The 25,341-nt window shown below is 41.5% G+C and overlaps 1 protein-coding gene across 1 annotated transcript; it reads left to right on the top strand.

Annotated features, from left to right (window-relative positions):
• The first annotated feature begins 18,226 nt into the window (after positions 1-18,226).
• On the top strand, positions 18,227-24,825 carry LOC125006146 (1,25-dihydroxyvitamin D(3) 24-hydroxylase, mitochondrial). The gene is made up of 12 exons (XM_047581914.1): positions 18,227-18,627; positions 18,764-18,954; positions 19,091-19,184; positions 19,352-19,445; positions 19,833-19,924; positions 20,273-20,384; positions 21,633-21,778; positions 22,375-22,541; positions 23,285-23,363; positions 23,584-23,781; positions 23,887-23,998; positions 24,415-24,825. Exons 1-11 carry the CDS (start codon positions 18,370-18,372, stop codon positions 23,995-23,997), a joined length of 1,542 nt encoding a protein of 513 aa, XP_047437870.1. The 5' UTR covers positions 18,227-18,369; the 3' UTR covers position 23,998; positions 24,415-24,825.
• Positions 24,826-25,341: the final 516 nt, after the last annotated feature.

Here is a 25,341-nt window from a genome sequence, read left to right as displayed (position 1 = left end):
CTTCATCTGCAGATGACACTTGGTTGTGGTGGATTTCTTTTATTTTTTTGACATTTAATCTTTTTGTTTTTCTGAATATGATGGACCCCTCGTGACATAATCAAAGGGCCTTCAACTGCTGGTTTGTATTTCTTCTAATCCTGCATGGAAACATAAAATGGACTTTAAACTCTTTGGTTCGTTCTGCTATAACCGAACACAAATGACAGCAGTTAAACTAGGCCCCACAGAGGCTTAACCTAAAGCTGAACAGGGGCAATTAAAGTTTTACAGTGCTCTTTTGGAGAAAATGACTTCCGCCATGGTGAAATAATATTTACCACCCAATAAACTGTCACTGATGCATTATTAAGAGTAACTACACCTCACAACTTTTACAAGAGTCTTTTACCAGCAGTTAAACCGCTCTAAATGTTCTTCAGATGATAAAAAAAAAAAAAAAAAAAAAAGAGTGAGGCCACTGAGACATGGGAGCCTGTTTTTCTACTTTCTGGCAACTGGTTACAAAAAAAAAAAAAAAAAAAAAAAAAAAAAAGGCACAACAAGTTTACCGCTAACGTGCAGATCAGAGTCCTGCAGTGGGAGACCTTGAGGAGGTGGTTCAGAGAGAAATCGATACTGTTAAATGAAATACAGTAGCAAAAACAGAGTTAGGAAAGAGGTAGAGAGCTGGAGAAAGCCAGAGGGAGGGTCGTACAAACACGCACACACGCACACATGCACACACTCACGCACACACATGTTGGTGTTATATACAGTGAGAGGTTAACGATCAGATGGGCGGCCTCATCGATGTGTAATAACATCTGTGGGGAGGTCAGTCACTCCGTGGCCCCACTGGCCCCCGACAATCATCCGACATGGACCGAGAGACTGTCCACACGCAAACAACACACACACTGTACACATGTAGCTCATATGTCAACTTTTAACAAAAACAAGTAAAAGAGAGACTGGCAGTTTAAATGTGCTCCATAAGCTTCCTGACTGGATTCCTTTCGATGCTTGTTTTTAAGGTTGAGCATCGTGAACATTGAGCTGTATTTGGCCCCTGAACTACAGTGAGTTTGACACCCCTGCTCTAGGCTCTTTGTGTGAAATAGCGTAACATGAGCATAACATTATGACCAGCTTCCAAAAATTGTGTAGGTCTCGCTTTTATCTGCAAAACAGCTCTGACTCATCAGAGAGTCGACATGGGTCTTCTGGGGGTGTCCTGTGATGTCTGGCAACAGATTGGCCTTTGGGTCCTATGGGTTGAGGGGAGGGACGTCCGTGGATTATCCCACAGATACTTGATCAGTTTAGGATCTAGTGAATGTGGAGGTCAGGTCAACACCTCGTTCTGTTATTCATGTTTTTAAAGTTGTTCCTAAACTGTTTTTGTGTGCCTGTCAGGCTGCATCCTGTTGGGGATGGCTGCTGCCATCAAGGAGTATCATTGCTATGGGGTGGGGGTGTCTGGTCTGGTCTAGGTGGGTGGTACATGTCATACATGAATACCAGGTCCAAAAGTTTCCCGGCAGAACGACAGTTCAATGTTCTGTTCTGTTCTGTTGTTATTAACTTCTTGTGTCTCCCGTGGTTTTAATGTTGTGGCTGATCAGTGTATGAGCTGTTACATATGACAAACATTTAACAGAAATATAAAGTTCCCCCAAGTGTTCAGCATAAGGAAACACTGTCCACAACTTTGGTTCCTACCAACAAATTCACCATGACTTGGTGAGCCCAGATGGAGTGTTGGCAGTGTTGAGGGTATATATTTTCTTTTGCAAGAAAGAACGATGACAAGATGAAGAGATGCCTCCATTCGCACACTAAGATCTTTATGTCTCACATCCAGAAACATCTGGCGTGTTGCCTAGGCAACCAGACCCTGGAACATCTGCTAGTGACCAAGTGTCAGCTGCAAATTGGTGATTTGATGTTGAGACCAACAAGACCGACAACAGCAATGTTATCACGCTATTGTTAAGCAGCTATAATATCAACAATACTCACCATCTTGTATTAGCTCGTTAGCTAACATTCACTCACAAGTCAAAATAACTAACTCAAGTGATGAAGGGATCATAGAAGTTCTTACAATGTACACTTGAAAAAAGAGAAAAAAGAGGCTGTCAACATTGTTGACTTAAATATGTATATATATACAAATATACCGTGTTGTAGCGTTGCATGCAGAACATATTCTCACATTCATTCTTCACTCAGTGTGTTCATTACTTTGTTTTCATTGACACTGATTTTTGTATTTCGGATAGATGCAATGTTCACTTTCAAAAAATACTACACTTTGTATCGATGGTAATTAAAAGGTGTTTTTTCCTCAAAATCCATTATGACTTTGAACCGGATTGTTTAATATTTTAGAATAAATCCAGCTGATTCATGTTTTAAAAAATAAAAAAAAATTAAATGTAATTATGTTGCTTTTGTTGCTCACATAAAAGCTCATCAAACTCTTGAGAGTCATTTTATCTTATGCAGACAGAACTGAATAGTCAAGAAGTAAAAGATTGCCACAGATTTCAAATATTTGAATCAATAAAATGTTCTGAACCGACACCAATCTAACAACCTGGGTTGATCCACTTCACCTCGAAATGACTTTGGAGAAAACTCAACTGGGGGCTCAGAGTGTTAAAAAGCAAATAAAAAGCTGCATAGTTGAAAAAACTAATGAAACATTAGACGTTTATGTTCTGAATCCTGCTGCAAAGTGACTGCGAAGTTCACATGGAGCCATTATTCTGTGTGATTTATATGGCACTAAAACAAATCCCTGTTTATAGACCTTTTTAGAGGGACTTGTTTAATGCAAAAGTCTGCCTGTGAACTTGCGCAGATGAAGCACCAAAAATCTGAAAGACCCGACGCCCACTCACTCTTTCTTAACGTTCATATTATATCCTACAAGAATTACATGTTAATACAATTTTGGTTGATGGCTGTTGCCTAACGTCTACTTTTCAACATGAAAGCGCTGCCTCACAGATAAATGGTGCTACATCAACACCTAGAGGAAATGCAGTATCTCGACTGGTGGGGTTTATTGAGGGTAAAAGGTGTTTGAAAGCGAGTACGCCATGTTATCATGGTCACACACTTTGCCCATGTGGTCATGGGCAAAGTGTGTGACCGTGGTAACATGCCGTACTCGTTTGGTGTGGTGTGTGGGTGGGGGTTAAAGGGGGCATCACTTTCCACCATGTTGGCACAGCCGAGGTCGACCGGTGCATGTTTTTTAGCTCATTCACTCATTTACCTATCGCTACCACCCCTTTCACCCCTCTGACACACACACACACACACACACACAGTGAGGTTGCGAGAGTTCAGAGCAGGGTACACAAGGACCCCTCTGAACTCAACAAGTTGGCTCCGTTCCAATGAATATCTCACCTCAGTCACTCAGCTCATAACAGTGCCCTCCGTGCCCTCCTTACCTTGTGCACACACAGGTTCACACACACCCACGTACAAGTAAAAAACACAGGTTAATATACTGCCATGCTTTCCAAAACATCCCAGCTGGCCCTGCCCTAGTCTACAAAACGGCATTTTAAAGCCCTCTTTTGATCAGGCTCCATGACCTCGAGGCTTCTTTTCTCTGCGACATTAACATGCAGCCTCGGCACAGCCTGCGCCCTGGCACCGAAGCCAGACAGATGTCGTAACAACCAGCGTGAGTGATGAGCTGGCTCAGACCACATCAGGCTTTGAAAATGTGACCGAAGATGATAGAAAAACAGGCACATGGAAAACAACAAGAGGAGTAAAAGCCTCGGAGTGGCGCTGAATCTCATTCACTGTCACGGACAGAAAACCTGCACTCATGTCAAAGCATGCATGTGTGTGCTTGTGTGTGGCACATGTGACACCAACGGCACAAACGTACGCACACTGAACTTTATAAGGTGGACTTTTAGAAAGTTACGGAAAGCCACTGCATAGACGAAGAAAAAAACACTCCAGATTAATCATCTCCAAACTATTGCTGGAGAAAAAACACTTTTACAGTAACATAGAAATTGTTATGGCCACACTTTACATTGTACTTTACACGGGTGAGTAAATAAAAGTCAGAGTAAACAAGACACTAGCGGCACTATCAAAGTGTAGGCTTTTACGTTGTAAAAAAATAGCTGATGGGTACAGAGGACTCCACGTTAAAAATCTGATATATTTTTAGTAATGAATTAATATTTCAAGTATTCACTCAAAAAAACGAATCATTGCCTTAATCTATAACAGGAGAACTTAAGTGCATGTCAACACATTACTCCGATTAAAATCAGAGTTCTCATTATCCGATTGAGACACCCAGATAATGCGATTGGAATCGAAGTTTTCTATCGGATAATGCGTGTGCGCATGCTCCACAACTGCTGCGCTGGCATGTGACCCCGGAACAAAAACGTTCAAGAAAGCCAGTCGCAGAAAAAGAAGAAGATAAACACAGCCGCAAGAAGAACCATCTGAGGGTTAGTGCAGATCAGAAGTATCGTAAACGTTACGTACGAGATTAAAAAATTTACTATTATCCGTCTGGTTGTTGTTTGAAATGCCGGTCTGCCGCATGAACGACTGTTGTTTATTATATGACGCAATAGGTCAACCGGAAATTGAGCCGTATTAACGTGGTATTAACCCGCTGAAAAGACACATATCGCCACCTAGTGTGGAAGAGGAGAACAGTTATTCGATTTTCTTGCGCTGTGGTAAACTGGGACAAGGATTGTAGTCAGAAAGTCGAATTTTGAGCATATCTCGATTAAGCTCTGCATGTAAACGCTTCTTCAAGAGAGACCTGGCCAAGATAGCAGCAGTACATACAGTATATAAAACAATTAAAGCAAAAACAAGACAAAGACAGACTCAAATTAGGCTCAAATTAATCCATCAGTTGGATCAGTTACATCCCGACCACGTTCAGGGAGGAGTCACATGTGAGGTGGGAAAATAACTTTATCACAGAGACAGGGACCTTTGCAACACAATCAACAAAAGACCAGTGACAAGAAGTCTGCCTTTCAGTTATCAAAACACAGGTAGCACCCCTACATGACTCCTCAGGAAGGGAAACAAGACCAAACACTTGAGATGGGCTAAGACATACCAGCATTTCTGGATGACTGGAAAAAAATTGTTTTACTGATAAAGTGGAGTTTAAGATTTATAGCAGCCGATGTTTGTCAGAAGATAAATGCAGAAGAAATTTCCCCCGAAATTAAGCTGGTATTATTTTTTACTTTGGTTGGTTATGTAATGGAAAAAACGTGTAAAACAAGTGAAAAACAGAAATAAATCTTCACCAGAATTTTGGAGCCCACTGTTCATCAAACAGAAATTTTGATCTAAACGTGGTCCCCAGTAAAAAAACAAAAAGAAAAAGAAGAAGACAAGACCTCACAAGAAGATTTACAAGGACTTAAATTTCGTTGCCACATGTTATGTTAATCTCGATATTTCTCTTTGAACAACACAAATGTCAAACTGCCCGTGGTGATAGAGTGAAAAAATTAAAGGTATCTCAAAAGGATGATATGAATCTTATAAAGGTTTCTTCCTGTGGCTGTTTAGATATGTCAAAACTATTTACAATACAATAGAATAGGCCCTTTCACAGTTTGTATACAGTGTATTTTGAGGGGAGGGGCTTAGCTGGAGGCAAAAGATCTCAAACAATATAGTCTGTAAACCCCGGTTTGCATATTTCAACGGACAGTTTTGGCAAGAATGGATGAGGAAAGCGCATTTTAAAGTATATACTAATACACTCACTCCCCAAGGCTGTGAGTTATTTTAATAAGGTGACTGACTGATGGGCTGGATGGACCAGAAGGACACAGAGGGGACTCAGATGTCTTGTGAAGCCTTTCTTACAAATATATTACAAGAAGTGAGCGGAACCACTGTGGAGGGTAGCGTAGCAAGTACAACTTCTGCTGGGACATCCCTGAAACATACAACCAACTAGCCTGCTAACTAGCATTAGCAGTTAGCATTAGCATTAACCTGTAACAAGAATCATCTAAGTACTGATTAACTTAACATAATTTCAGTCACAATGTAGTCTAACCCATAATGTTATTCAGGCTGAAACTGATGATGTATTACATATTAATCTGACCTGACGTGCTGCAAACAGAGATTTGTCATTGATTATCTCACTCTGGTCCTATCTTTTAATTGTGTTCAACCAAAGTCGTCTACGACTGGCAGTGGCTAGTATACAATAAAACTTCAAGTTAGTGTTTTTGCTTTTTTGGATTTTGGCCCCCCAAAATACAGCAACACGACATTGCTGTAAAAATGGTAAAACCTGTAACATAAGGCCGGTGTGCAGAAAAATATTTGCAAAAGTACAAAAGGGGGATGAAAAGTTGGTGTAATAGAGTGAAAGAAAGCCATGAAGAAACGTACGGGTGGGAATAACACTTTTGTCCAAGCTTTCCTGGAAGTCATTCATAGTGTTGCAATGTGTAAAAAAGGAGGAGTTGAGAGAGAAGTCTACCATGAGGTACAGATGTTTCGGGGAAAAGGGGGTTTGAGAGGGGTGGGTTAGGTTATGCTTGGGGAGTATGCATGGGTATAGTGTGCTCTGTGTTAGAGGTTAGGAACATTTGTTTTTTATGCAAAGCACTTTGTGTTCCACCTTTTATGTATGAAAAGTGCTATATAAATAAAGTTTGATTGATTGATTAATTGATTGATTGAAGACTGGCCGGGGCATCTGCTGCATTGTAGTTACTAACTAAAAAAAATACACAAATAAAAATGTGCAAGCTGTAAACTAACCTACGTAACATCTCATGTAAGAATACACCATATGAGTCATGCACATGAACCTGTTCATATTCCTTCTTCTGACAGCTGCAGTTAATTAACTCAGAAAGCCTCGATACATTCACACAAGTTGTTGTTGGTGTGTGCCTTGGCCACATATTTCAAAATGTGCACAATGTGTGTGGTCTGAGCAGACAGAAAAACAAATCAGCTATTTAAAACAGGGAGGCATATGCACGCCTACACAAAGTATTGCTGCATTGTTGTTTTTCCCTTTCTGCTCTCTGTCTCCTCTAGCCTTTTCCCTAATGCAGTGAATGTGCACGAAAACCGATCAAAACATTGCCTTGCGCAACTCATTCCTACGGAAGTAAAAGTGGTTGTTTTCCCACATGTGAACGCCCTCCACATGCAAAAAGAACAAACACACTTTTTTTCAGAAGAGGGGAGTTCAGTAAGATCTCCTGCACTGTCTCAACATGCTTGTTTTGAAGGTTTTAATCCCTGTTTCCGAGTTCCTCTCGTTGTGTTTACTACGTCATTGAGCCATGTAGTTCATTTCCCAATGAAACCTGATAATGTTACTATACGCTCAGGAATGTTTTTCACCCGGTGAGAGCCGGGGTGTGTTCCCATCTCTTTGCCTGTACTCTGTTTGCTCAATCCGTCTTTATGAATGAGTAGTAACACATGCCACATGTCAGGCAAAAATGTAGTTACTACTGTTCCTGGAAATGGTCGTAATGGTTCTTGTGTGCAACCCAGCAGTCTAATTATTGTTGTAAGACATGTTAAATGAGGGCAGGACTGTCCGTCATTGAGCAGTAAACAACACAGTCATCCAGTGAGGAGGCGTAATGCTCCTATTCTCTTAAAACATATAATCCAAATTTGGAACAACAAAAACCACAGGGGTGAACGTATTTCTACTTTGGAAGAGCGGAGACACAGATTAAGTGTTCCTATCAGTTTAAATAATGAGGTAGGAGCTTGTTTTTAAGTACAGCATGTACAAAATAGGGATTACTAAAGTTCAGATTTTTTAAAGTCCACAATTATGAGGTGAAAGTCAAGTCAACACCAACTAGTTGCTGATGAAGTCACTTAAAAAAACAGTAGAAAGTAAAGCTCTGCAACATTGAAATCTATATTCTGGAGCTGAATTCATATGCTGAGAACAGACCACTCATTTGTTCCATACTGTGCATTGCAGATATGTATAGCCTGTATAAAGACAGGCTGCAACTCAGCACCATCAATAGCATTTAATAGCACTCCACAGTGTATTGTAAGATGGCAGAGTGGATACCACCACCTTGCAGCTGACAGCAGCGGTGCGTCATCATTACCATTATGGAAGCGCGGTTCAGGCAGCATTTAAATGCTGGCACCGTTTCAAAAGTACTGGTTTGGCACTGATATTAGATAAAAACCTCTTCGTACACAATGAGTTACTTGTAGACAAGAGCACCAGCTCAGACTTGGTATGCAACCTCTTACTGACCAAAATAATCCCCTGAGTAACTAATTATAAATTTCTGTATATTACAGTCTATCAAAGAATATCACAACCAGTGAGTGGCAAGAGCCCAGATAAGTTTTCCAGTCAACATTACCTGAAAATGAGAATGTAGATGGGCTCTGTGCCAAGAAAGCCTCAATTTACATCCCCACAGGCAAAATACAGTACAGTGTTACCGCTAAGAGTACAGACACTCACAAGCACTTTATTAGGTATGCAGTCTCGGGTCAGGCCTCCCTTTGCACCCACAGTGCCTCTGTTCTTGGTGTCATAAATCATGTCAAAAACATTCCTCGGAGATTACTCCATGTTGACACGATGGCATCACAGCATGTCTGCCCATTTGCCAGCTGCACATTAATGTTGCTAATCTCCTTTTCTACTATATCCCAAAGATGGCTTCAAACCTGGTGATGCACATGGCCAGCAACAATACTCAGGCTGTGGCATAAAACCTACGACGTTAATGTTATTGAGTTTGTCAGGAAAACACTCCCCTCACTGTTACACCATCTACAACCTGGACTGCTGAGGTCAGGCAGACCTGGTTGATAGATTGAGACCACTGATACTACCATCTATAGAAATTCAGATTCTTGCCCTTCTCAATCCCAGTACTGTCTTCTGCTAGTCCATCCAACCACCTTAATATTGGATATGTCCGTCCTGAGATGCCTTTCTGCACAACATAGATATAAAGTCTCATCATCAGAGTTATCGCATATTTTCTGTTAGCTCCAAATGCGCTAAACTGCAGCTCACTGGTTGTTTTTAGCACTACACTGAATAAAGGCTAATCATGTCAAATCAAACTTTATTTGCAAGGCATCTTTCATACAAACCAATTGCAGCACAAGGTGCTTCAAATATAAAGACACGTAATAGCCTAGGCATGGGCCATAAAACTGAAAGGATGGCTCACAATGTTTATTGTTTTAACCCCTTGGAATCACTAAAAGACCAGTACCAGAGGACCTCAGGGCTGCTGTAGGCCGATATGGTAAAAGCAGATCTGCTAAATATGAAGGACCAAGACCATTAAGACATTTATAAACCAGTAAAAGAACCTTAAAATAAATCCAGACGACCACAGAGAGCCAAGGCAGCAGTCTTAAAACTGGTAATATGCTCTCTTTCTGGTCTCTGTAAATTTTGAAGTTTGTATTTTTGTAAAGACGTGATGGTCTTTTGGGGAAGGCCAGAAAATAGAGTATTGCAACCATCAGTACAACTAGAGATAAAAGCATGAATCAGCGTCTCTGTGTTTGCTCGAGAGAGAGACAGGCGGCAGTGTTCTTGAGGTGATAAAAATCCAGTTCTTACTATATTTTTAATGTGAGGGATAAAACCAAGCGCAGAGTCAACAATAATGCCCAGCCGTTTTATTTGTTCTGAAGGAGATAGAGACATTGTCTGTAATTTTGGTAAATGTTTCTCTCTCTGATCCTCAGGACTGTTAATAAAACTTCATCTTTGTCCCAGTTGAGCTGTGGGAAGTTCACTGCCATCCAGGTCTTAATATCTAAAATGCAATTAAAAGGACATCAATCGGTCCTTTGTCATCAGGAGACATGGTGACGTATAGCTGTATATTATCCGTATAACTGTGAAAACTTATCTCATGTCTCCTGATGACTTTGCCAAGTGGCAGCATGTACAGATTAAAAAGTGTTGGACCTAAAACTGAGCCTTGGGGGACACCACAATCCCATTTGTATCTCTCACACATAAAACTCTCTGCCACTGAGGTAGGATTTAAACCAGTTAAAAACAGTATATGAGGACCGATCATGTTGTGCAGTCTCCTTAAAAGAATATCGTGGTCCACTGTGTCAGATGATGCGCTCAAACCCAGTAGGACCAGGACAGAGAGTATCCCCTTGTCTATGTCCTAGAGGCTGCCATGTGTCTACAAAATGACCAGTTTTAGCAACACTCCAACAATTATGGCACAGATAAAGCCACCAAGATCACACTAACTGAAGCTCTTGACCTTTATCTGGTGATTTGATGCAATGAAGTGCTGCCAAGTGAGTAGCTGGTGGGATAATTACTTCAGTAAACAGCTGTTCCTAATTAGTGCTCCCTGATTATAACTGGTTCTTCATCAGATACTATTGACTGTAGCATGCTTCGACACTGAAAAGGACAAATTAGATATGTGTTTCATTGAGTACAGTGTGACTGAACAGTCTTTGGCCTACTTTATAAGACCCGGGTTTATGTGAGCAGTTTGTAGATTTAAAAATGAGCCATTTTCTCTGCCTGGTATCTGAAGCCAGGTGTTCTGTTTAGTAGCATCTTTGTTCTGGAGACTGCAACATTGATCAGTCCATCCATCACATTGATGCAGACCGAAACATCTCAATAAACGATGGGACAAACTACGATGTATTCTCCTGGGTGTGGTGACGACTAGATGCTTCCTCTAACCTCAACATGAGATTGACATTTTGGATATTCAGTGAAATGTTTCAACTGTTTCTGGATCAGCTACAATGAGATAAGCTCCTGGCATTTCTTCCAGCACAATTCAAAATGTCCACATGTCCAGTAAAATATTTTGTCAGATGGATTGGCGAGGGATTTTCCACTTGCCAGAACATGACTTCTACTGGCTTGGGTGTTGCCCTGAATGTGCCTCTCATGCTTTAATGATGTATGCGGTTGGAAATGATTCAACAACTGTTGAAAGAATCGCCATAAATATCATGTTCTCAACAGGTTGAAGTTGGGATCTGTGAATCAAAGATTTCATTCATGTCGTCGTACTGATTTATTAGTGTATGGTTTTCACATCAGCCAGGGTTAAGACAAATTATCAGATGTTGACATGCTAACATGGAAGACTGATATGGATTTCTGCCTGCACGTTTTATTAGAAAATAAATAAATGCCAAATATACTCAATCCACCTTAAAAAGAAATAGATAACATTACTGAACATACAGCAACTCAGGTAAACTCCCTTTAATAGTCATGGTGGTTTACAGTGACTCTCTCTAATAGGATGAGGTTCAGCTTCAGCTACAGAACAAACAGTCTGAGAAGATTAAGTTCATTGTTCTGCTCTGTCGCAATAAGGGGCCAGCTGAAGGATGGCGTCTTCAGTCACTAACCACCATAAAGCTCAAATGAGGCAATCTAAAGTATGTTTGTCCATTGGATACTCGACTTTGAGTGAATTTTGTTGTGCAAACCTCTCTGTGTTCTGCCATGCACGGCCTCCTTTGAATGCCCACCAGCAGGCAGGCTGACAGAAGATCGGTGCATGATGACATCCGCCCAGAGCCTCTGTTTATAATGATAAGATAACAGAGGCAGGGCGATGAGTTGACGGGGCCATGGGGGTACACTGTATCATGGGGTCAAAACTCTGACAAATTTGTCTTGGAGTCTCAGGTCAGTGGAGAGGTCAAAGTGTGCCATGCAATTACGGGGATTGATTGGGGCATGCCAGCGATGGTGACATAACTACTACCGAGTAATCACAGTGCAATATTGATTTCTGATCACATAAATTTATTGTCACTTCATGAAGAAAGTTTAAGCGCATTTAAAAGCACATTTAATTGAGCAGTTAACAATTCAGTTGCGCAGCTTTCCCATATTGTTGAGGATACCAACAGAAAAAAAAAAAATCACCAGTAATAAACAGAACACAAAGCGCTTCATAGTAATCATTGACCTCGTCAAATACTACTGCACTGGTTGCACTCCTTCACTAAGCAGCCTTTTGCTGCAACAGACAGTCATACCTGTTGACCTATTGGCTCCAAGTATGCAGAAAGTAGGTTAACACATACAGTAAGTCGGTGTCTTCAAATGTATCTCAGATTGCACTGCCTGCCCTTTTACCTCTGGTGACATATTCTTTCAAGGTGCTTGAAGAACAAATGTAGAAATAAACAATCAGCCAATGACAGTTACAGCTGCTCTCTGTGTGTTCACGTCCCATTTACCTTCTTAAGATCACACAGCAGTGAAAAACATTGTGTAATGTCTTAATGTAAACTCCATCACTTACCAAATTAAAGCAGCAGAGTCAGTTGGTTATGTCTTGCCATCCACTAAGTCACTGGTATTAGGTTAGGTTAAGGGGTGGGTGGGTGGAGGTTGCTGAGTCGAGGTCACTGGTACAATCCTCATCTATGTCCTTGAGCAAAACATGTAAAAACAACCCATGGCCGCCCACTGCTCACGTGTATAGGATTAAATGCAGAGAACAAATTCCTTGTACATGTGCACATATACACATGGCAAATGAAGCTGATCTGGTCCATAGTAGCGTAGAAATGCACACGATACGACACGTTGGTACACAATATTTACTGACATCACCTTAACACGTCACCTCCCAATCATGACAAGCAGAGATAGACAAGGTATAGAACAATGTCACGCAACAGTTGTGTGGAATCAAAACATGTGGTTCCTCAGCAGGTCGCTGCGTTAAAAGCTATTGGTCCTACACCTACACCTAATGCCTCAGACTGAACTCTTGGTGGATGTGGGGGAGGTCAAACTATGTGCATATTTGGCAAAATTCTTTTTTATTTTATATATTTATGTTTATTTTTTGCAGCATTAGGATCCAAGGATCCAAGTGTAGGATTCCAGGAGATGAGGCGGGGTGAAACAGAAAGTACTTGATGATAACAAAACAAAGAGGCAGGAAAATACAAATTAAGAAACACACAAGGAGACAACAGGGACGGATAATAGGATGACAAAAATGGCAGGGTGACAACAAACGAATGCGACAGAAAACAAAGGGAAAGGCAGGGCTATATACACACAAGTGGGCTTAGGGGTGACGAGACACAGGTGAAAATAATCAGGGCGGAGCACACAAGGAGAAACCGATGAGGAAATCAAAAGTGGAAAACACAGGGAGCAACGCCAGACAGGAAACCAAGAATTCTACAAAATTAAACAGGAAACTAAAAAAATGCTCACAGGAAATGACAGACACAGAACCATGACAAATGTGACTTCATGTAAATGCATGGGGACTGATTGTCGATTGCAGCTACCTTTGTTAAACACAGTAATACATTCATTAAGTTAAGAAGATTGAACTTCCTCCCTGTTGAATACTTTATATAACTAGATGCAACAAACTGACAGAAGGACCTATTTCATTCTGCAAATAAGCAACCATCGAAGTAAAATATGGGCAATTAAGTTACCTAATGTCACCAAAATAGTCCTCTGTAAAATACAGCAATGGGAATAACGGCGTTATTCAGTTTTCAGTAACGGGTGATCAAACTAACACGTCGTCCTCCTCCACACTAGGTGGTGATATGTGCCTTTTCAGCAGGTTCATACCATGTTCATGTGGTTGACCTATTATGTCATATAATAAACTGGGGGCAGACACTGCGGTAGACCGGCATGTCGAACAACAAGACAAGACATCTGACAACCAGATGGATAATAGTACAGCTTTTTTAATCTCGCACGTAATGTGCATGTTACTTCTGGTGCAGATAAGATATACGCTATCCCTCAGGTTGTTCTTCTACTGGCTCTGTTTACCTTCTTCTTCTGCAACCGTTTTTTTTGTTTGTTTGTTTTTTTTTCTGGGGTCGTACGCCAGTGCAGTGGCTATGGAGCATGCGCACATACATTGTCCAGTTAAAGTCCAACTAAGGCATATACATGCCAGAGAAAATCGAATTCCAATCGCATTATATGGGTGTCTTAATTGGACAAAGAGAACTCAGATTTTAGTCAGAGTAACGTGTTTACATGCATTTAAATTGTCCAGTTAGAGTCGGATTAAGGCAATAATTTGTTTTTTTCATGTGCATGTAAAGGTACTGACTGTCATCTCTTCCTTATTTCTCTTCTTTAATTATTGAGCATTTTACGATGTCTAAAACAGCGCCCCTCTAAATGTTACATAACAAAAGAGCTGTGACAATATTGCACACTGTTGTCCTCAAGAAGGCCAAGCAGAGGTGGCACCGCTTGGTGAAAGAAATTAAAAATGATGAACCAATCAGGTGCTCACCTGTGATTGGCTAGGACTGTGTGTAGGACCACTCTTTGGCCTCATGCCAATCAAATCATAGTTTGTCATCATCAAGCCACTACACAGATGGAGATTTGGAGTATTTAGTTAAGAATTACTTACAAAACTACTTCTACAGCAACAAATTAATATAAAATCGGCTAAACTAGAACTTTGTACAGAGAGGACGAAAGGTTTTCAAACTTTTAATGTGGACTATGTGATCACTGAGCGGTGCTGGTAGCGCTAAACTTCAGCAGTTATTTTCAGAAAGTGTTACAATAAGTTTCCCATGACATTTTGTTCACTTAAATCACAGAGCCTTATCGGCTCTGTGCTCTCAGTGACCTCTGCATCTCCGGATCACTCGCAGTAGTTCACCTCAGTCACCCCTGCCTCCACTACGTCTCCTCAAAATGAACGTCACAGTAGTAAAATCACACACAGCTTTTCCCAGGAACCATTTAATTGTAACAGATTTGTGACTGCACATACAGTATGGCTTTGTTGTTGCCCAACACCATTTGAGGAACAAGCCTCAGTGGTGGCCTCACTTCCACTTCAACACTTTCCATTCCTTCATCTCGTTGCTGTCAGAGAGGAGGGCGGTGGGTCCTCCTCCGTCCAGGGAATCCTGACCCAGATTTTCCCTCTCCTGCTGCAGCCAGGAGGCAACAGCAGCCTCGGTGTCTAGCAGGAGGTCAGCAAGTTCACGGAGATCTCCTTCCTTACAACTCCAGCTTTTCCCCATCATCTCTATCAATAGGAATGACCTAGTTTCTGACCAAAGCCAATAACATATTGCTCAGTGCATTGTAATAAAATAAAACAAAGAAAGTTTGACAGCGTCACAAAATCTTTGATATTCAGGAATTTTAATGCAGAATCAAGGCCACACAAAACTTACAATGAATCAGGATGCATTGGAAAAACAGCGACGGGAAGGGCTGAATGACAGATCGCATCATTAATTTTAATGAGAGTGGAAATCTTTTGTTACGCTACTTAGAAACATCCCTGTGAACGGTTCACAGCCGCACAGTGAGACAGTGTGATGTGGGGGAAAACATGCAGCCGGAGGGCGGAGGACATGTTGGTGGGGTGCTTCTTGTGTTACTTCACGGCGGCTCTGTTGTAAATATTTTCGATCTTAGCGTAAGGGCGGGCTTTTAGGGGAAAGGGGCACCTCACATTCTAGGTCAGTGCTGTTACATGACCACTCACGTCGGTGTGACTGTACAAAGCATTTCCTTCTCTGTGATCCCAGATAATCTCTTCCACTCGCTTTCCCAGAAACACGGGAGTCACACATGAATGTGCTGCTCGCTCCACCTTGGATGCTGCACCTCTGCGTAAAGTTGTAGCCTCCACTTTGACCCTAATCACTGAACTCTCTGACCTGTCAGTCAATTTGGACATGAGAAACTTTGAGTCATCAGGTTTGCCTGCCCTGTGTGCTAATGACAAGAGGGTCAGCTCTCCCCTATCACAGGTCATCACTTATCTCTCTGGACTACAAAGGCCTCGCTGATCAGACTGATACAGTAGCCAAAGTGATACCTAAAAGACCGTGTCTGAGTGGTTAATGGGAATAGCACTAGGAGGTACTCAGTCAGTGCAAAGAGAAGAGTCACATTTATTTGTGTCGGACCATTTTTCATTTCATTTTTGATTAATTATTTAACTATTTTTCTTCTCTTATTTCTGCACCACAGCGATAGAGGGCATAAGGGCCATGGGAGCGTTTTATAACGAGCATCACTGAACTGATGATGAATTTTTTTCTGTGTGTTAATGTTCCTGTACTCACACCAGAGAGAGACAAAAAACAAAGTTTGTACCTAAATGCTATGAACCAGCTACAAACAGACCAACAGCAATCATCACTGGCACAAACGCTCGTGATCTATAACAGATTGATTGCGATAATACCATCGGTTTTCTGTACAAGGTCATAGACGCGGGTGTTGCGCATGTTCTGTTTGCCCTTTGAAGAAAGCACAAGAACACTTGTTTTCTCTACAACTTGGACTGGCACCGCGCCAGTTGTCTGTGACACCGCCAGTGTTCACTATGCCAGTACAGATCAGGACACAGCGAGGTTGAAGTCCTGGAGTAAGACCTTGCTCAACAGCCAGCTGTTTTGAGCAGTTTGAGTAATACTGGCTGTACAGATCTTTCCAGATCATGCACTTTTAAAATGCTGCTACTTTTTGACCTCCTTACATAAATGGCTTGATATTCATTTCTCCTATTTGCTTTCCTCTTCTCATATTTCCTTCGGTGGCTTTTACCTCTTTTTCAGAGACAAGAACGACATCTTCATATTTTTTTCTTGTTTGTCCAGCAGGAGCCTGCAATGTATGGATATTTAGTCTTCTACAATGACTTCTATAATGGGAAAGAAGGTCTCATTACAGATCAAAAGATACATTCATATTGTATAATTACTAGTAGTAACTGACACTTTCATTATGAAATTTGAGTGGAAAAAATCTATTTCTGGCTATTTCCTAAACCTAGACTTCACATAAGTAACCATTTTAGTGTAAATTGATAGCAGAAAATAATAACAATGAAAACTGTCAGGAACCATAAACTTAAGAATGCTTCATCTTTTTTTTTTTTTTTTTTTTTCCAAAATGGAAAACGGGACCAGAGAAATTTGACATAAATAAACGTATTGCTTAAGAAAGAAGTAAAAGAAGTAATTTAGTTTAATTAAAACAAAAACAAACAAACAAATAATAAAAAAAAATCCAAAGATGTGGATGTCCAATATTAGGGTATCATATACCCACCACATATCATTCAATGCGAACCTGTTGTGAGTCTGAGAACAAATGAACACTGTGTGCATTTGTGCGTGGGTGGTGCTTTTTTTCCCTTTTTTTTCTTGTTTTTCACAGGGGGTGTGGGGTGATTGATGTGCGTGCGTTATACCTGGAGAGACTTTTGCTCACTCGCCCAATATGCCGCAAACATCAGATGGAGTTCAAGGTTTTCATGCCACCTGTGAATGAGCACTTTTACAGGGTAACGGCACGGGGACCTGGACATGTTATTTGAGTCATGCCAGCTCTGAGGGTGCTGGGTGTGTTTGAGTGTACCTGTGTGTGTGTTGTTGCGGGGACCACTATCAGTTGCAGGGAGTTGTCTGCTGGTTCAGACTTGGCTTGAATGACGATCCAGTTGGGTTTAGGTTGTGGTCGGGCATCATGGTTGTGATGGTTAAGGTAAGGGTCCACACAGAGTCAGACGGGGTATGTGTATGTGTGCATGGGAGAGAATTACAGGAGGGGATTTCACCGCATGTAAAATCATCAACTTTCAAACCATAAATGTCATAACTTCACTCTCATTGAAATATACAAAATATTTATTTGAAGGTAATTCTGACACTTGCAAAAAACACAACAGGATTTGGAGAAGTCTAAATTTGATTGTGCTGGTATTTGCGCGTTACATGAACGGGACGAGCATGTTTGCATGAAGTACTTAAATTTTTTCACAATAATGTACCATTAAAATAAACTGTCAAAGAAACAAACAAAAAAAACTCTTTCGTCCGTCCGCAAAAACACACACTCCAAAACACAAACAGAGCAAACAAGCAGGCAGCAATCAGTCAAATATTTGCCCGGTGCAGAAGTGTGCCAGTAGTATTTGCTTTGCCAGAGATTCGGTTCTTCCAATCGCGGGTCGCTGTGAAACACGGTTCAAGCGAACTGCGTCACCTCCGCAATGACCTATGTGTTTATTTATAAAGCGAGGGGGGGCAAGGGCACTTCCTCGGTCTATCTGGGGTCATACGATCCTCTCAACGTGGATCCATAAATGAATGGTGGGCTCGACGGCCACACCATGCAGGACCGGTCCCTGATTGGTTCGGTGCGCGGCAGGAATAAACACTCAGGGTATATATATTGCTGTAAGGTGTCACACTTCCAAGAAACGAGAATCCCCGAAGATAACCGAATTAAGACGAGCTACTACTGAAGATTAGATTCTTAAAAACAAAAAACCGAGAATGAGGGCGCAAATCCAAAAAGTTCCTCAGATCGTTGAGCTGCTGAAGAAGAAGTCTGTGGGGCTGCAGCACTTCAAGCCAACATCCTCAGTGTGCGTCCTGGAGGAGAAGGATGCTGTGGAGGCTGCGCCTTGCCCTCACGCTGCCTCCAGAGCGCACAGCTTGGACGCGATCCCGGGACCCACCAATTGGCCTCTGGTCGGCAGTCTGGTTGAACTCCTGCGTAAAGGAGGACTGACAAGACAACACGAGGCACTGGTACAGTACTTTTATAAACGTGTCCTCAAATTGTTTTGATTACGTCTTGTAGTTTAGTAAAAGTAACGAAAAAAGAAAACAGTACGTTTTAAATGAAATTAGTTTTCTCTTAAAATTAATCGGAACTTCTTTTCAGGTTGACTATCACAAGAAATTCGGAAAGATTTTCCGTTTGAAGCTGGGCTCCTTTGAGTCTGTGCACATCGGCGCACCTTGCTTGTTGGAGGCGCTCTACAGAACGGAGGGAAGTTATCCTCAGAGGCTGGAGATCAAACCCTGGACAGCATACAGGGACATGAGAGACGAGGCGTACGGACTCCTGATACTGTAAGTCAGCTTTCGACTCCTCGGTTATAACTCCCCAGGACGAAATTTTTTTTTTTTTTTTTACTCGCAAGCAGAGGCGCGAATGTTTTATAATACAAACGCACTGAAGGAGGAAATCCAAACTGTCCGTTTGCAGGGAAGGAAAAGACTGGCAGAGAGTGAGGAGCGCGTTTCAACAGAAGCTCATGAAACCGACAGAAGTGGTGAAACTTGATGGCAAAATAAACGAGGTACGATCCCGACCGGAAACATAAATTAAGTCTGTGATGGTAATGGCAATGCAAACGGCGTTTAAAAGGCGTTTTAAACGTCTTTAGACTTTAACTTAAACTGAGCTACACTGTTGGAGTTACCGGTGATCGGAGACTGAGACTTTCTACTTTCTACCTGAAAACAGGTGTTGGTGGACTTCGTGGGCAGAATTGGAAAAATGAACGTCAGTGGGAAGATTGAAGACTTGTACTTCGAACTAAATAAATGGTCGTTTGAGAGTAAGTTTTGTATTCACTTTTTATATGTTATACTTTATATATTATCACCTGTTTAAGTTTACATGTATTAGTTTGACTGATCAATAGTCCATAAATAACAGATGATGAATTTATTTATTTATTATTAAAAAATAATAATAAGGGCAGGAGGAAATCCTCACAAACAAGAATTTTGCAAGAAAATGACTTAAATGATTGCCTCATAAAATAGTTTTTGTAGATGTCTGTCAACTTAGGGATTTGTTGAGGATTGCATCCAGCTTTAATCTTCTGTACTGATGCTTTTATTTTAGTCTCATTTCGTTACAATATAGACAGTGTAAATAGGTAAATATGGGAGTACTCTGTACTGAGTCTCAATCTTTGCTCTTTCTTTGTGTCACTCAGCCATTTGCCTCGTCCTCTATGACAAGCGTTTCGGCCTGCTGCAGGAGAAAGTCAACGAAGAAGCCATGAACTTCATCACGGCTGTGAAAACAGTGAGTCCGCTTGCAACTCTTCCTCTCACAAGAGCAGCATGAACCGCGAGCCAGGACACTTGTGGTCATCCGTAGGAACATCACAGTTCATCAGGTTCAGCTCATGTTCTCGGTCAGCTGAACTGCAGCAGTTCAGTGCCTGACCGACACTAAGTGGGATTTACTGGGGCAAACCAATATCGTCAAGTCAAGAGTAAGATAAGTGGAGGCTCACAGAGGTCTCCCAGGGCAGCGAGTGCAAGAATAACTAGAAGACAGAAGACCTTTAAATGAGTCAATCAGGGGCTTTCAGGAGGTGATTACATCTAGCGCCTAATCATTTCCGTTATTCTGTTGTCCTTTCTGCAGATGATGAGCACGTTTGGTATGATGATGGTCACACCTGTGGAGCTCCACAAGAGCCTCAACACCAAAACATGGCAGGACCACACCGCAGCTTGGGACCGCATTTTCAGCACAGGTACGAAACCCAGGTTTATGCCACACTTTCGAACTTACAACCCTTCTCCGTGCACTTACTACTCTCAAAGCTTGGGTATAGTTGACCTTTGCTCCCCCTATGACGTGCAGACTAGTTTGAGTACAGTTCCCGTCAGATGATGGAAGAGCACGGGGGTGGGGGGTGGGGGGGGTGAGACCTGAACTGGGTGCCTCAGTGGTTTGTGTACTTGGCACTCTGTGTAAATGGTAGCCAGAGTTGTGGTAAACCGCATGACCCAAGAGGGAGAAATATGCCAAATATTTGCAGTAGCAGGAGGTGGAGGGATGGGGGAACAAAGATGCTGCTTGCAACCTCTCAGAGGCGTACATGAACCCACGCTTCAACAAAATCCAGAGGCAATTTTCCCAAGACAAATGAGCGTGTAGTGTGTTTTCTGGTGGTCATGTGATTCAGGTCCTCATCTAACAGGCATGGATAAATAGAGAAGCAGTGTCTGATCATACATGATATGATATATATCATATCATGTAATGTAACTACAACGAGTCAGACCTTAAAAGACATTTAAAAGTGGAAATTACACTTTAGACATTAAACATGTGGTAGGTCTCTCTAAAAAAACTGCAAACATTTCAGATCACTGCACTCTACCTCACTGACAACTGCAACATATTTGGGTCACACAGCTGCTTCCACATTAGATCACATTCATATTACGAGAAAGTGGTACAATAAGTCGAGAAAAAAATTCCAAAGCCCAGGACGAAGGCTCAAAATATCATGTTCTGTATGACGAACAGATCTCGAGTTGTTTTCTTTACAACGATGAAAAGCTGGGAAAAGTAGAAAATTCTCAAACTAGTAAAATATTTGTCATTTTACCTCGGTAAGCTGGTGTAAACGCATTATGTAAGTCAACTAATCATTTAATCCACTTATTTCTAGCTTTACAAGTAGTCTGACAACCAACCCCTGAGAAGTGACAATTTAAATAGTAACACCCTCAGTGCAAATGCATCTGACAATTAATACAATTTAAGCTTTTAAGAAAACTTTCTACACTACCTGCTGTGACTATGAGGAACTGTTAGTTGCTAATCACATTAAAGAAGGTAAAAAAAGTGGCATAGAACTTATTAAACTTCTAAAAAAAATAAAAATTAAACTTTTCTAGTATAATGAATATTAAAAACATTTAATAGCTTTACACAGTTAAAAAGCCCTGTGTAAATCAGTGCATATCTTAACGTCTTCGTCTTTCCACAGCCAAAGTCTACATCGACAAGAAGCTGAAGAGGAACGCCGACAGAGCTCCCGACGACTTGATCGGCGACATCTTACACCACAGCTGCCTTTCGAAAAAGGAGCTGTACGCAGCCATCACTGAACTGCAGATCGGAGGAGTTGAGACAGTGAGTAAAACTTACACGACATTTCATTCACAGGAGACTTAGGTTACAATATTGATACCTGCTCGGCTTTAATTTAGCATAAACCTAAGCCAGCCATAAGCTAAACTAAAGGCTGCTGGCTCTAGCTGCATACAGATGCAGTGCATGAGTTGGATTAAGATCCTCAATCCAGGAAAGCTGTTTCCGATCTTTAAATCTTCTTATGGCAGCTTTTTGTTTTATCTACACGTTATTTTCTTAAAGAAAAATGTAATCATCTTGTAGCTGCAGCACACCACCACATACAGTAGCTGTGATCACCTTTTGAATGTTTTACCTTTCGCCTATTTTCCTTCAAGTGGGAAATGGGGGGGGGGCACTCAACCTCTAAAATAAACAGGTGCTGCAGTTACAGTGGCTCAAAAGCGGAAAATGGATTTGGTGTTGATGTAACTGAGGAGCCTTTGAGGAACTCCAAACATTCCTCAGCTCCTTTCAGGACCCCACAGAGGAATGCACTCAGAGTAGCTGCCTCACTAAGTGACATCTCCTCTCTGCCTCCTTCCTTCTTTCGCTCTCTCTCTCTCTCTCTCTCTCGCTGTGTTTACGTTTCTCAGACCGCCAACAGCATGCTGTGGTTTATTTTCAACCTGTCACGTAACCCCGGAGCCCAGAGGAAGTTGCTGCAGGAGATCACAGAGGTGGTGCCTCCCGGCCAGGACCCGTGTGGAGAGCACATCAAGAGCATGCCCTACCTCAAGGCCTGCCTCAAAGAGTCTATGAGGTACAGTAGAACGGCGACATGATGGGTCTAGTTTTCAGCCTTCACACTAAGACTTCACTAAGACTGTCCCAACTGGAAAAAAATGGACCCGAGTTATTAACAGGCGCCACACAAGCTGCCCTGCCTTATTGATAAAGCCAGTTTACTGCCTGAAAGGAAAACCCTGCAGACACTATAGTTAATCATTTCCCGAAAAGACATTCAAATTAAACATTAGTCAGAGAAACGACAGTGTTCTTTAGCAGGAAACCGCATAAAGGTGTGATTCAGAATACACAGGAACACTATACATAACGATGACACAACATCTGCGGTGAAACCTGAATTTAAACACTCATCCGCTTCAAGGTAGACTGCGTCATGACCTCATCCACTGCCATGGAGATTAAGAAGGAAAACTCGCACACATGACTGCCTCGAAAACAAGCTTCATGCACCACAGTGGCATGACCAGCTTAAAATCAAACATGCGGTCACGTTCCCTGTATGGCTCACATTCTCCCATCTTTTCATGCGGTCACAAGTTGCCAGAAATGCTACGAAAGGCCAGCTCCACAACCACATCACCCAGGGAATGTACATGACCTGTGACTGGAGATTATATCTCACCGCATCTTGCACCAGATCATGTTTAGCTTCTTTTAAACAGCTTAGACATGGATGTACATGTGTGTGTGTTATGCTACACTGTAGCTTCAATGAGGCCGCATTCCCAAGCATGTATTTTTTTCTCTTTCTTACAGGTTATCGCCATCAGTCCCATTCAACAGCAGGACCCTGGACAAAGACACTGTGTTGGGAGATTATGCCATTCCCAAAGGAGTAAGTGGCTTATTTCTTAGTTCCCATACAACTGACATGAGCAGATTACATTCTTGTATTCATTTACGTTTGACATGCGTCTGAACGTAGCATGTTAAATGAGGCCGCTCATGTTCTGTACAAAGTCTGAATGGAGCAATGTGTAATTTAGAAGCAGGATCTTTATAATCGACAGTATAATTAAACTAATGGTTTAATTATTATCTCTCTCCACTTACAGACGGTGTTAATGATTAACAGCCATGCATTGGGCTCCAACGAGGAGTACTTTGACGACAGCAAGCAGTTCAAACCTGAGCGCTGGCTGCGGGAGAACAGCACCATCAACCCTTTCGCCCACGTTCCCTTCGGTATCGGAAAGAGGATGTGCATCGGCCGGCGGCTGGCAGAGCTGCAGCTGCAGCTGGCCATGTGCTGGGTAAGATCCTTGTCCGCCACATTAAACCAATGTACTGTCTGTTAGCTCAAACAGAGACGACACTTAGTCGTGCTGCGGTCTGATCAAATCATCTGTTCCTTACAGTTGGTCAGAGACTTCGAGATCGTAGCAACAGATAACGAGCCGCTTGACGTGATCCATTCAGGACTTCTGGTCCCTAACAGGGAACTGCCAGTCGCCTTTATCAGGAGATGAGGTAAGAAGAACAGTTATTTCTCTCTGGAGGACAGGTTAGCACAGACACATCTGTACAGTTAACAGTAAGCTTCTAAAAAGTGGTCCGTTAGGGTTACCTAGGCAACCAGAGCCTGGAACATCCATTAGCGACTAAGGGTCAGGAGCCTTTTTGTGGACAAGGCATTGAGTAGGTTTATCTTAATTATTCTGAGTACATGTAGGTGTGAATGTGATATAATGACGTTTGACTACTTCAGATTATTTGTAAAAGCAGTATTGTTCCCTTCATATTTGAGGCAATGTCCTAGAAGGTGACAGATGGAAACAAATACAATACATATCACAATCAAGTTATATCTTTGGCGCACACAACTCTCATTCACCCACTTTACATTCAGCGTGAGTAATCATTTCGTCTGTCTCTTCCCCTCTCAGGCTCCTCAGGCTTACTATTCAACTCTTCTGGACATGGAAACAGGAAGATGATACCTCCGTTGCTATGGTCCCGATCGTCCAGTGACTCCCTCCATTGCTGCTCTGTAAATAGAGAAATTATCATACATGTAATCGTGACAAAAAATACCTCAGACTTATTTAAAACTATTACTTGTGACTGCTAATGACTGACCAAAATACCAGTTGATATGTACAAATTGAATGTTGAACTGAGGCAGCTGTCTTCAAATCATAACGTATATATATATATATATTTATATACGTTCTTATGTTTATTTTTCACTGTGTATATAAAGTGCAAGTATAATATTGTATTAATGTACTTTGTTTTATGTAGAGACATATTTTATTCACCTAAGTAAATGCATTAATAAATGTATATAAACCACACAGCCTGTGTATATATTTTAAACTGGTGAAAGACTCGTAACGTCATAAAGTTGAAGTATTTATGGGGGTCTTGACGAATAGTAAATAAACACGTTAAACCTTAATTGTTCTTCCTAACTGTGTATGTATGGAGAAAAGGTCAAATTTCTTTAGAAAGGCTGAACATTACCACCCCTGTTTCTTACGGATGAGATGAGTTGTTGTTTAATCTCCTAACATGAACCCCTCATTTAGACCAAATGGTTCACGCTAACTAAAAAAGAAAACTAAAAAGCAAAAACATTTTAAATAAATTCAAAGTCCTCAAGCTATATATAAGAGTCAATGTTAATTTGGTTATAAACGCAGTAATTCAGTTAGTAAAACCAAAAACACTTAAAGGTTCACGTGATACAGTATACAGCCACCATTTATCGTCGTGTACAAACATCAAAGTGCTTGATGCACACAGGAAGAGATGTGGCCTGCGTGGCCTACTTTGGTCTCATCTGTCCCCAAAAGTCTTCCTAGTAGTCT

This window comes from Mugil cephalus, chromosome 4 (assembly GCF_022458985.1).
Source record: "Mugil cephalus isolate CIBA_MC_2020 chromosome 4, CIBA_Mcephalus_1.1, whole genome shotgun sequence".
NCBI classification, from domain to species: domain Eukaryota; kingdom Metazoa; phylum Chordata; class Actinopteri; order Mugiliformes; family Mugilidae; genus Mugil; species Mugil cephalus.
Note: the sequence above shows the minus strand (reverse complement) of the source record. Positions and strands in the feature narration are given on the sequence as shown.

Coding starts and splice junctions, on each gene's coding strand:
- LOC125006146 (XM_047581914.1), top strand. CDS start 18,370: ATGAGGGCGCAAATCCAAAAAGTTCCTCAGATCGTTGAGCTGCTGAAG. Junction 19,925..20,272: donor TCATCACGGCTGTGAAAACA/GTGAGTCCGCTT, acceptor TCCTTTCTGCAG/ATGATGAGCACGTTTGGTAT. Junction 21,779..22,374: donor AGATCGGAGGAGTTGAGACA/GTGAGTAAAACT, acceptor TACGTTTCTCAG/ACCGCCAACAGCATGCTGTG.